Source organism: Brassica rapa, chromosome A02 (assembly GCF_000309985.2).
Source record: "Brassica rapa cultivar Chiifu-401-42 chromosome A02, CAAS_Brap_v3.01, whole genome shotgun sequence".
Lineage (NCBI taxonomy): Eukaryota > Viridiplantae > Streptophyta > Magnoliopsida > Brassicales > Brassicaceae > Brassica > Brassica rapa.
Window position 1 is genome coordinate 18,305,026 of NC_024796.2, and position 13,316 is coordinate 18,318,341.

Consider the following 13,316-nt stretch of genomic DNA (forward strand, 5'->3'; position numbering starts at 1 on the left):
GCGACCGAGCGATCGTCCCGCTCGGTCGCTACGTAGCGCCCGAGCTCAGCCAAGCTCGGTCGCTACGTAGCGACCGAGCGATCGTCCCGCTCGGTCGCTACGTAGCGACCGAGCTCGAGCCAAGCTCGGTCGCTACGTAGCGACCGAGCGATCGTCCCGCTCGGTCGCTACGTAGCGACCGAGCTGGAGCCAAGCTCGGTCGCTACGTAGCGACTGAGCGATCGTCCCGCTCGGTCGCTACGTAGCGACCGAGCTGGAGCCAAGCTCGGTCGCTACGTAGCGACTGAGCGATCGTCCCGCTCGGTCGCTACGTAGCGACCGAGCTCGAGCCAAGCTTGGTCGCTACGTAGCGACCGAGCGATCATCCCGCTCGGTCGCTACGTAGCGACCGAGCTCGAGCCAAAACTCGGTCGCTACGTAGCGACCGAGCGATCGTCCCGCTCGGTCGCTACGTAGCGACCGAGCTCGAGCCAAAGCTCGGTCGCTACGCAGCGACCGAGCGATCGTCCCGCTCGGTCGCTACGTAGCGACCGAGCTCGAGCCAAGCTCGGTCGCTACGTAGCGATCGTCCCGCTCGGTCGCTACGTAGCGACCGAGCTCGAGCCAAAGCTCGGTCGCTACGTAGCGACCGAGCGATCGTCCCGCTCGGTCGCTACGTAGCGACCGAGCTCGAGCCAAGCTCGGTCGCTACGTAGCGACCGAGCGATCGTCCCGCTCGGTCGCTACGTAGCGACCGAGCTCGAGCCAAAGCTCGGTCGCTACGTAGCGACCGAGCGATCGTCCCGCTCGGTCGCTACGTAGCGACCGAGCGATCGTCCCGCTCGGTCGCTACGTAGCGACCGAGCTCGAGCCAAAGCTCGGTCGCTACGTAGCGACCGAGCGATCGTCCCGCTCGGTCGCTACGTAGCGACCGAGCTCGAGCCAAGCTCGGTCGCTACGTAGCGACCGAGCTCGAGCCAAGCTCGGTCGCTACGTAGCGACCGAGCGATCGTCCCGCTCGGTCGCTACGTAGCAACCGGGCTCGAGCCAAAGATCGGTCGCGGTGTAGCGATTGAACCTTTCCGAACAAGCGATACGACGCCAGTCCTTGCATTCTCGTCAAACCTTCGAATACTATCTCCCGAAGACCGTGGCAAGCTCAGTCCATTTTTCCCGCTATTCTAGTCCATCGATCAAAACTTCGATTAGAAACCGCGGAAAACTCATAGTAAACGTGTCGAGTCGGAAGACGGCCCAAAGGGACCTAAAACACGACTCGAGGCCCATCCTACGATTTTTCCTAATCAAAAGCCCGTGAACCACAGCATGGTTCACGCTTGGCCCACGAGGAAGGATAAATGTCAAGTTTCCGCGGATAAATACGGAAGTTTTGAAGATAATTGTGAAGATCGGGAAAAATGGAATATCTCCATTTTTTGCTATGACGGCTTAAGGGCAGAAGAGTAAAAACGTAAACCGACCTTGGAGCTAGTATATAAGGAGTCCTAGGCGAGGAGCAGAGGAGGGAACTTTTTCAGAGCAAACTTAGCACTTAGAGCGATTTAGGCAACTTTCCGTTTTTGTTATTTCGAGCTGCGACTCAATTAGGTTTAGCCGTCTTAGGGTTGCTAGAACTAGGAATCTCGCCGACAGCTCTCGAGCCCAGGCTTATACCTTGTTGTAACGCTCATACGCAGATTCGGAATAAGATCTACTTTGCTCTCTTTTCGATTTCTTATCTTTATCGTTGTTATTCTCGTGTTCTGATTGCTTGACGTGTGGTAATTAACAGATATCCGGGTCTTCTGGGAAACTAGGGTTTTCTTAGTTTCCTTATTTAAACGGAAATCGACAGTGCGAATTTCGGTTCCCACACTGCTGAAGGTCGTTGACAAACTTCACTGCTTTACCATGATGGTGTGTCCTGTCTGGGAGCGTAGTCAAATCCAAAGGGCAACGAGGGACAGTTCAATAAACCACACGAAAAGGTGAGAAACCTAAACTCCGATTCAGGTCGTGGTTATGAGCGAATTCGGCCTGACACAACTTAGAATCCCAAGATTTGATGTTGTCTCGCACCAAACACCTCAACAGATTGCCCAGCGACCTATTAGTGACCTCCGTTTGACCGTCCGTCTGCGGATGGTACGCCGAGCTCATATCAAGAGAAGTACCAAGTAACTTCCATAAGGATCGCCAGAAGTGGCTCAAAAAGCGGGTGTCGCGATCCAATACAATTGACGAGGGGAGACCATGGAGACGGTATATCTCACGGAAGAACAAGACTGCCACACTCACGGCGTCCGTGGTCTTCTTACAAGCCACAAAATGAGCCATCTTCGAAAAGCGGTCGACGACCACAAAGATGGAATCAAAGCCACGCTGTGTACAAGGCAAGCTTAAAACAAAATCCAAGCTGACGTCTGTCCCAGGTTGCGTTGGAACGGGAAGAGGAAGATAAAAGCCCGAATTCGAAGCCTTGCCTTTTCTGTGCTGACACACATGACAACGCTCAATAAATCTCTCGACATCCCTTCGCAAGCACGGCCAAAAATAGGATGACGTAACCAGCTGCAGGGTTCGATCACGACCCACATGACCTTCATTATGAAGCTCACTGACGATCTGAAGACGCAAACTACAGTCAAGTATGCACAGGCGCAAAGCCTTAAACAAGTATCCATCGTGTTAAGTGTAATCTCCGTGCACGCCATTGACTGCGTCAAAATATATCTGACCAAAGAATGGATCAGACGGATACAACTCAGCGAGATAACCCGCGTATGCATCGTTTTCAAGAGGCCATGACGACGACTAAGAGCATCGGCGACTTTATGTGTTTTGCTGGACTGATGCCTGATAGAAAACGTAAACTGCTGCAGGTACGAAATCCATGCTGTGTGTCGTGCCGACACTTTTGCCTGACTATCAAGACGTCTTAAAGCATCATGATTCGTGAATAAGATAAACTCAAGATGAACAAGGTAATGGCGCCAATGTTTAATTGCCTGCACAATTGCATAGAACTCCATGTCGTACGTACTATACCTTCCTCGCGCTCCTGCTAGTTTCTCACTATAGAAGGCAATGGGGCGGCCGGCTTGACTGAGAACTGCACCTATGCCGAGGTTGGACGCGTCGCAATGGAGCTCAAAGGTCTTATTAAAATCGGGCAAGACTAGTATGGGGGGCGTTGTTAGCTTATCCTTGATGAGCTCGAAGGCCTTAGTTGCTTCAGGAGTCCATTTGAACTTGCCATCTCGCATACAACTTGTAATTGGAGCCATGATCGTGCTGAAGTGGCTTACAAATCTTCTATAGAATGATGCCAGTCCGTGAAAGCTACGTACTTCGGACACCGTCTTAGGCACAGGCCAAAACTTCACAGCCTCAATTTTAGAAATATCCACCGACAGGCCCTTGTCAGAGATGCGTACCCGAGGAAGAGAACCTGAGACACGCCAAATTCGCACTTCTGATTGGCCGCAAATAGCTTTTCTGCTCGTAGGACTGAGAGAACTTGACGAATGTGCTCTGCGTGCGTTGTTAGCGAAGAGCTGAAGATAAAGATGTCATCAATATAGACAACGACGAATTGACCAGTAAAGGGTCGCAATGCCTGATTCATGATTCTCGTGAAGGTGCTCAATGCGTTAGATAAGCCAAAAGGCATGACCAACCACTCAAAGAGACCCTCTCTGGTTTTGAAAGCTGTCTTCCATTCATCACCCGGCCGTATACGTATCTGATGATAACCACTTTTGAGATCGATTTTGGAGAAAATCTAGCAGCTCCAATTTGGTCTAAGAGATCATCCAATCGCGGGATAGGAAAGCGGTAGCAAATTGTTATCTTATTGATCACCCTGCTATCAACACACATGCGCCATGATCCATCTTTTTTTGGGATCAAGAGATCCGGTACTGCGCATGGGCTTAAGCTCTCTTTGATATTGCCTTTCTGCAGTAAACCTTCGACCTGACGCCTCAGTTCCTCATGTTCTGTAGGGCTCATTCTGTAGTGAGGTCTATTTGGTAATGTAGCTCCAGGCACGAGATCAATATGGTGTTGTATGTCTCGAAGAGGAGGCAGACCATCGGGGAGTTCTGTTGGAAAGACATCGCGATACTCGTCGAGTACTGTGACCAAAGACGGGGTGGGCGTCGTTTGCATGCTGTGATGTGGTGTTGTCTGTAATAGGGCAAACGCCAATCCCTCCGTACGCATCTCAGATAGAAATGTAGAATAAGAAAACAACAAGGTAGTTGGTGGAGTGGTCGAAGCGATGGGAGGCGGAATCTGTGCAGCAGGAGAAGTCGGGACGAGAACAATTTGATGCGTCTCCCAGATAAAGCTGTAGGTGTTCTGTGCTCCATCGTGTATGATCTTGCGATCAAACTCCCAAGGACGACCCAAAATGACATGGCTGATGTCCACTAGTGCGACATCACAGTAAGTACGGTCTTTATAATGCGGGCCAATGGAGAAAGAGACCAGTACTCTCTGCGTAACACGCATGCTGCTGTTTTCGCTGATCCAGCCTAGTATGTAAGGCGCGGGGTGTTGCTCGCGGATAAGACCAAGTTTGTTGACAGCGTCGTCTGCGATAATATTCTTAGAGCTTCCTGAATCAATGATAAAGGTACACATGCGGCCTCTGATGGTGCACGTCGATTTGAATATGTTCGTGCGTAACCACTGTGTATCCTGGCGGCGCGGAACCGTACATGAGCGTTGAAGCACAAGAAGGTGACCTGTGTGTCCCACCGTTTGAACGACATTGTCATCCCCCTTGTCATCCTCCTCGCCGTATGAATCATAGATAGGCTCAGTATCCTCATGTGCTGCGTCCAGTACTAACCCACGCCGGTTTTTTTTAGGACATGCGGACTGGCGATGGCCTAATTCCCCACATTCATAGCACTTTAGTGCTGAAGGTCGTGTAGAGCGCCGTACGTTTTGATCATCAGCTTGACGAGGCGCTTGTTGTTGACCATCGGTTTCTTTTGCCCCCGTTGGTGATGTCGTTGGTGATGTCGTTGGCTCTTCTTGACGAGAATGCGTCGACTGTCCTGTCCAAGTTGACGATCGTTGTTGTTTCTGTTCAAAGGTAACCGCACTCCTATGGGCTTCTGCGATTGTTAGTGGATCGAACTGTGATAACGCAGTCTGAAGTTGAGGCCGGAGACCTCCAATGAAGCGAGACACTAGGTGTTCTGCGCTATCATATATTTCAGTCCTGGTCAATATGAGTGAGAACTCCTCTGCATAGTCGTCCACACTGCGAGAACCCTGACGCAGATTCTGAAGTCGATTGTACGTTGTGCGTTAATAATTGTGAGGCAAGAACGTAGCCTTGAGGTGTTTTTGCAGCTTTGGCCAAGCAACAATCGGTGGTTTCCCTGTGCGATGTCTGGTTATTTTGACCTGCTTCCACCACGATGAAGCATGACCACGAAATCTCGTTGTCACCAAGGGCACACGACGTTCTTCCGGCACCTGTTTGAAGTCGAGAAGTTCGTCCACTGTCGTGATCCAATCGAGTAGTGCTTCGCCTCGAGGACCTCCATGGAATTCAGGTATTTCCACTTTGAAAGCCAAATCCCAACGATGGTCATACTGTCGCACTTTGTCATCATCAGCACGTTGCTGTCGAACAGGTTTGACTCAATTGACCTAACATCCTCTGTTTCAGCATCTTCTAACAGGGGATTTTGTCGTGCTAAGCGATCAGCGAGCATCGCTCCCATCTCCATGAAAGAAGCGTGCATTGTTGCTTGCATACTTTCCTGCAAAGCCAGCAAATCCTTGCGAAAATCAGAAAGATCTCCACTGGTAGAAGCATCGGTTGATTTCTTTGGAGGCATGATTGCAAGAGGTTTTGAATTCCCGAAATGTTCCGTGTCTGATACCAACTGATAGAGAAGCGGAAGCTGAGAGATCAAAGACTCGACAAGAACTCAAAGAGAACTCTGAAGAATCAAGGAAGCTTGTTGTTGTTGATGCTCTCAACGCAAACAAGGGTACTTTGAAGATGACGATACTCTCTACAAGATCAAAGAAGGTTAGAGTACTCCTCTAAGTGCTATTAAAGCTCTGGTTGCAATTGCAATTATATTCAATAAAAAGTGAAGTTTACAATGACGAAAGCTCTGTATATAAACTAAGTATATAAAATCCTATCCTATGAAGATTCATAGTTATCGAATCATAAAACAAAACCAAAAAGGAAAACAAAGCTCAATAACTTGGCGAAGGCTTTATGCCGAGCCAAGGCCCACGTAACACATGATCCGCTACATCATATTGGCTTGCAGATAAGAACTTGTCGATTCAAGTCTGGATTCAGTCACAAATCTCAATCTCTACCTACAATCATCTTGGTCATTCAAGCTTGGAATCTCTTGATTATGTTGTAGTCATAAGTTTTTTGGTGGATTCCAATCTTGCATCAAAAAGTCACCATTTTTCGATGAATCATGTTCTCACTTCACTTCCACGAGGTTACAAGTCACAGATTCAAGAAAAACAACATATAGTCCCGTTTATAATGTACCAAAACATAATCAAAAGGCAACGTTTTTGTGCTTTTAAACCAAGTATGCAGTTACAACAAGCATCAGATCTCCCTGTGCTGGTTTGGTCATTCTCTTCTGCTTCTGCGGAAACCTATGTACAATCGTTGTCACCTTCTTGGCCATCATCGATGTGACTTACTATTTCGCCTACTAACTGGGACTCTGGTTGAGCTGAAGCTCCTCCTCCATCAGAGTTACTGATGGAGGAGACAGTCTCTAGGTTCTGCTGGGACCTGTCTAGAGAAGATTTTGGGATAAGAGAGAGACGGCAAAGAGGGCAAGTTGTGTGCAAAGTGAGCCAAAGATCAATACAGTCCATGTGAAAAGTGTGCCCACATGGTGGAATTTGTTGAAGCTTCTCATTTGCCTGGTAGTCCCCAAGACACACTGAACATCTGTAGTCAAGTCAAAAGTCAAATCAAGTGATTCTTAATTCTACTTTGAGCTAATATTCATATTATAAGGCCAAAAATGATCTGAATATATAAGGATAATAAGAACCATTCTAAATCACTCAATCTCATAACCGGAATTGCACCATGGAGTTTTGAATGAGATCATGACCTCGTTTTGGTCAATTTTTTAACAACGTAGACACGAAGTAGATAGGTAGATCATGATTTGTTTTTTTCAGCTTAGAGTAGATGCCTTACTGTTCCAATTCAATTTTGACCAGATGACACATTATCCATATCCCAGTCACAAGTTCGAAGGGACAAGTAACTCAACACGCAATGGACAATAATAGAACATATCACGTACCATAACTCTCTCGATTACTTTCTATCACTAACTTTTTATGATAAGCCTTTAAAAATAGGGACAATTTGCTGTATAACCATAGCAGAGAAAAAATGAAAAATATAGCCATACTTTGAAAAATGTGTCATTATGCCACATAAATAGACATCACAGTCCTTTACGGTGATTGGATGTGTGTATATCACATACTATAATCATATACTATTCTATTTATATTTTTGATATAGAATAGATTATTTTAACCATATATGTTGTAATACATAATAATTTGATCTATTAATATTATCTATTTATAAGGTTCAATGCAGTTTAAGTAGTAAACAATATAAAAGAACATATTTATAGATAGGAATGATGTTTAGTGTATATTAAATTACATAAAATAATATATTTGACTGATATTGTATATTATTTATCTATTCTATGTTTTTCAATAGTTTGGAATACAACAAAATTGTATCTTATTTGAAAACAAAATATGACTATACTATATATGTTTCTATGATAGTATAGATTTAAAGTCGTGTTTATAGAATATTGTAAGAAAATTATAAAATATATGTTTGTTTTGAAATTTTTAAAACATAATATGTGTAGAAAAAATTCTATGTTTTTATCATGTTAAATTCAAAGTTTAATAATTGTTCTAACCAAAATTAAAATCAATTAAAAGTAGAAGGGGAAAACATATTTGTAAGAATAAAAAAAGTGTTGTCAAGGGTAATATAGCAATTATTATACAAATATCATAGCCTAAGTTCTCTTATGGTTATATGTTTAATTTGATGATCTGTTATAGACATGAATCCAAATTTCTCTTAATAATATCTAGAAAAAAAACATTCTTGGGAAAAAAATGACAACACAATTAACAAGGAAAAAATAAAAGAAAAATGAAAACTCACTGTGAGTCATTGATTGAGTAACTCTCTTTGAAGATGACAATGGGAAGCATCTCTCTCAATTCTTTGCTCAGCCCTAATTCAGCCTGTCCATATTCGTTTGGACCAAAGGTTACAGATCTAAACTCATCAAATATTAATGTAAGAATAAATAGAGGGGAGAACATCTTTATAAATCCCACAATAATCTACCAAATCGACAAAGACAAAAAAAGATTGACTTGTTACCTTTGAGAGATTGTTGGTGGAAACAAAGCTACCACCGCCACGCATTCCAAGAGAAGACCAGTCGACGCTGCTGCTTCGTCGACGTAGATAAATGACGTAGAAGACAAAGAGGACGATAAATGTGAAACAAATGGGAATGGAGAAGATGAGAGCGTGGTACAGTTTGAATTGTTGCACGGCTTCAGTCGAGTTCGTGTCATTAGTCGTTTCTGGAATTGGGTTTTGGTTTGGATCACTGTAAGACATCTCAAGATTTGAAAAATATATAAACCCACGAAGGTAAGAAATACAAGTCTTGTTGGTTTGTCTAAGAGAGAGAAGAAGAGATAGAATCTCAAGATTAGGAATCGGAGGTGAAGCAATGGTGATAAGATGTGAAAGAGATGGATTGGAAAGTTTCAGGTGAAGTATTCAGGTGTTAGTAAAAGCCATCTGTAATTGTCAGCTATTCATTTCTTTCTTTAAAGAGGAACATGTCAAAACAAAATGATATCAATATAATTTTACATATTGTTACAAAACAATTGAATTACAAAACATCATAACAACAAAATATTACATATTTTTTTAAAAAAAATTCTGTCGACATATGGTTATAAAAAGTATTAAGGAAATTATTTCGCTTATGAATCAGAGTTTATGCATACTACTGTTAGGTGCATAGATGTTTTGATTCATCATTCACACTTGAACTATTTGTAAAAAGAATAATATATACATGTTCTGTTATTTTTTTGTTTTTATTTGATTTTATTTATTCTAACATTAACTTCTTTTGGCTTTACATTGTTTATTTGAGGTAAGAAGTAATGGAGGAAATTGTTTTACCGAAAAAATGTAATGGAAGAGATTTAATTATATCGCTGGCACTAGAGAAATAAAAATAATTTTAATCCATAATTATCTATTCAATTATAATTTAAGAAAATATATTATTAACTGTCACTTAATTCATTTTAAAGTTGACGATTTCTTTAACCACTTCCAATTAGGAAAAATATTAATTTACAATATTAAAATAGAATTAAAAACTATACCTGCTTTAATGAATAAAAATAATAATACTAATAATAATAATGACAATAATAATAATTAGAGTAATTTACTGCTTCAAACAAATTTAAGGGCCAAAATTAGAGGCCTATATGTTTGCAAAAACAATTATTAAAGATTACTAGATATTTTTTTTTTTAAATGAAAGATGAATTTTTACGTTCATTTCCAAATTTTCAAACTTTTGTTTTCATTTCCAAAGATTACCCAACTTCACATGTTCTCTGAAATGGTAAAAGAATTATAAAGTGAATATAGAAAAATTCTAGTCGTCAAGAGAGAAAGAGGAGGTTTTTTTAGTTTCAAGTCGATGCCCGAAGGCCTCTCCGACATTTGCTTGTTTGATTCGTTTTGCTTCTTTTTTTTATTTGCTTTACTTTCTATCACTTAGTTTGTTTAATTGTCAATTTATTTTAAATCTGGCAACGCTTTTTATTGTTCTTTTGTATGTTTCTCCAATGGATTTGGTAAAACAAAAACTTCGGTTCAATTGAACCGTTTAGAAAAAGTAATTGACAGCTCTACTGTGGATGGTGACTACGGGTCTTACCGGCTTCAATCGTTGATGGTTCTTTATTTGATGATGATGGAGTTCGCTGCAAACTACGGTTACTTCGAAAAGTAGCATGAAATTCTATGGAATGGTAATCTCTGTGACTCTATTATTTTTAATAGAGCAATATAAAGAGTTGTCTCGTCTCGGTGATTCCTACTGGAGTATTAAAAAGAGAGTGGCAATCGTTCCCAATTCAGTTTGAAACGTGGTGTTTTTGGATTAATACGAAGATTATCTACCTTGAGATTCAACTATTCTAGAACCAAATATGGAACTTTTATATGAAAATATTTCATAAAGTGCATGGAGAAATTCAATACCCTTAATGTCACCTAATATGGAGCTTTTATAGTCATCCACACGCAAGATAGATTTGTGTTAGTTTACTTTAGATTACTACTGGTGTATCTTTTTCTATATTTGTTTTGTTAGTTCTCATTGTTTATAATTCTTCGCCTAAAAAATTTAATAATACAACTGATAAAAAAAAAAATACAACTGAACTAAGATCCCACTGAAATATTTTATTATGTTAATGTCACCAACATAAAAAAAAAATACATACGCAGACTTATCTGAACTTATAATTTTGAATGTCAATATGTTTCATTTTATAAACATTAAATAAAGATATGGATGATGAAACACATCAGCTTTGATGTTCCCATGGACGCGGAGATTTGCAGATTTGCCTTCTCGCTCTGCTTTTTAGTTTTGTCAACGTACCTTAACCTTGTTGGTACGAACGAAGAGACATTTTCGAATCTTTTGATTCTTTCTTTTTTGACATCGTCATTGTCAACTTCTAAAGTCAACTGCTTTTCATTTAACTAGTGTTACATATCTCAACAGGACCGTTTTTACCCTTCAGAAATAGATGCTTAATCCCCATCATAAGGAGACCAATCTTCAGCTTCTTCACTTGGACAAAAAAAAAGTTTGATCTACTCAATTTTATTTTGTCACCAAACGATTATATTAAAACTAGAAAGGATTTAAGCGATTACATCCAGAACTATGCTCAACGGTAACAAAATAATAAACCGGAGGGATCTTCGACGGTTTGATGAACACCATAATACAAGACAAAACAGCATAACAAGAGATAACAAAGTTAACGAGAGATACTTGCTCGACAGCCGGAGAACTGTTGAAAATCATGAGATGCATCCCTGAGTAGGTTACTACCACGAGGATGAAACAGTCGGAATCGGCGTTGATTAAACCAAACGGCAAAGTTTGGAAGGAGGCGGAATGAGAAAGAACAGCTCTAGCTCCGACAAGGTTCTCCGAAGATTAGGGAAATATGTGATGGCTGGACAAATAGTGCCCTTAAATTAAGCACAACATCACGATTTTGGGCTAGGTGAACCATGTACACTGAGGCTAAAGATGGCTCCAAATCCATATATATATTTGATGCTAATGGGCACGTGATACCACTCAAATTACTCTAAGGAGTTAATTACTCTCTCAAATAAGAGGTTCAATTGTAGTACTTAGGGATCGAAATCCACAAGGAGCTAGGGAACCTATTAAATCTAGTATTTATTAATTCTAAGTGTTTGTTGTTTTATGGTTTAAATGTAAATAGCAATCCTAATTGAGCATGTCTATTGCTCGACTAACAAGATGATTTGGGGGTGTAACTTATTGGAAAGTTATGAGATGCAGGGTTTCTATTCAGGTGTTGGAGATTATAATCCTATAGATGTCTATCTGCATGCATGATATATTAGAGCTCAACCCCTTAGACACAGTGATCAGCGATGGCAATGTTTCACTGGTTAACTAACTAGATCTTGGATCTCAACTGTCGTATATTGATCACAAGAAAGTGTCGATCGATGGTCCTATAGGGATATCGATCGATACACCTTTCACAAATATCGATCGATTGTCAGAAGACGATATCGATCGATGCTTCTAGCCTTAGGCGTAAGTTGATAATGCTCACTAGCTTCCTAGTTCAGCAGTAGCCTTTTTCCAGTTGTCTAGTATGACAGATTAGGTTCAGGACTGGATGGTCAAGGATGCTTGACTCATGCAGATTCCTAGGTTCAATATTCTAGGTAGCTAATCTAGAATAAGCATTAAGAACAATCAATCAATGAATACCACAACTTAGCAAACTATAGTTGGGGCTAGTCCCTCTAATCTATTTGAACCCTGAATCTAACAAGTAAACTAATCAGACATAGCTAAGAAATTAATGACACAAAATATAAATAAAAGCTGCATAGAATAGAATAGATAAATCAATGGAGTTCCAATCACAAATCTCTTTATGATCTTCTCTCCTAAAACTCTCTGCTGAAAATAAGAATACAAAGGTGGCCAAAAGCTCTCTTGCCTCCTAACACTTAGGCAAGTATATATCTATTAGGTTAAAAACTCGTCAAGGATAATCTTGTAATTTGGTGAAGTCTTGGGTTTAAAGTCGGCTGAAACCAAGTCGTGCTTCCGCGTCTCGACATCGAGCGATGGTACAGGACGTACATCGATCGATCTTAATCTTCAATCGTCGAGGCTTCTCTTCTGTATCGATCGACGACACTGGATGTGCATCGATCGATTGTGTCTTCTTCGTATCAACCTCTAATGGTCAGCTCGGATGAATACTCATTTAAGCTCCTAAATGCTCCATAATCATCACGTTACTCCAAGATACTTCTGAACCTGAAAACATACCTAATAGGATAGAATATATAGTATATAGATAGTAAAATACTTATATACCATGGGTGAAAATGGGTCAAATCCATGGTATATCAACTCCTCCAGACTTACCCTTTTGTTTGTCCTCAAGCAAAACAAACAGGCAGTCTCTCTGAAAGAGGTTTGAAAACAGCAGGGACTTATAGATATCAAACATAGAAATCATCACCTCTACAATTTCGCAAACCACATCTAAAGTCCTAATCACAAAAGTACATTATGCAATATCCTAGCTTAGCAACCAAGTTCAACTAGTCTACAACTTAGCAAATTTTGTCTGACATTCCCCTCTATTAACCTCATTTCTTAGCATAAATATAAAAGTACATGCTTTACCTTGGGAGTATCAATCACAGGATGCAAGGATTTTCAGACAAGTATCTGGAACTGCAGGTAAAAGTTAGTTCCTAATTTCTCTCTCTAATTTCTCTCTTGAGTCAAAGTCTGCTTTCATTGCAGGATCAGTGATCAAGATTGGACAGACTTCCATCAATCAAGACTTAATGGTGGTTTTCACCAAGCTCTGTTCACTTCTTTTTA

General features: G+C 41.2%; 1 protein-coding gene across 1 annotated transcript; it reads right to left on the reverse strand.

Moving 5' to 3' along the window:
* Window positions 1-6,477: 6,477 nt before the first annotated feature.
* On the reverse strand, window positions 6,478-9,615 carry LOC103853563 (RING-H2 finger protein ATL7). The gene is made up of 3 exons (XM_009130472.3): window positions 8,450-9,615; window positions 8,225-8,307; window positions 6,478-6,952 (listed from the first exon to the last, which is right to left on the reverse strand). The coding sequence occupies exons 1-3, from the start codon at window positions 8,693-8,695 to the stop codon at window positions 6,649-6,651; spliced, it is 633 nt and encodes a 210-aa protein (XP_009128720.2). The 5' UTR covers window positions 8,696-9,615; the 3' UTR covers window positions 6,478-6,648.
* Between the last annotated feature and the right edge of the window lie 3,701 nt (window positions 9,616-13,316).

Coding starts and splice junctions, on each gene's coding strand:
- LOC103853563 (XM_009130472.3), bottom strand. CDS start 8,695: ATGTCTTACAGTGATCCAAACCAAAACCCAATTCCAGAAACGACTAAT. Junction 8,308..8,449: donor CCACCAACAATCTCTCAAAG/GTAACAAGTCAA, acceptor GAATATGGACAG/GCTGAATTAGGGCTGAGCAA. Junction 6,953..8,224: donor TACTCAATCAATGACTCACA/GTGAGTTTTCAT, acceptor ACTTGACTACAG/ATGTTCAGTGTGTCTTGGGG.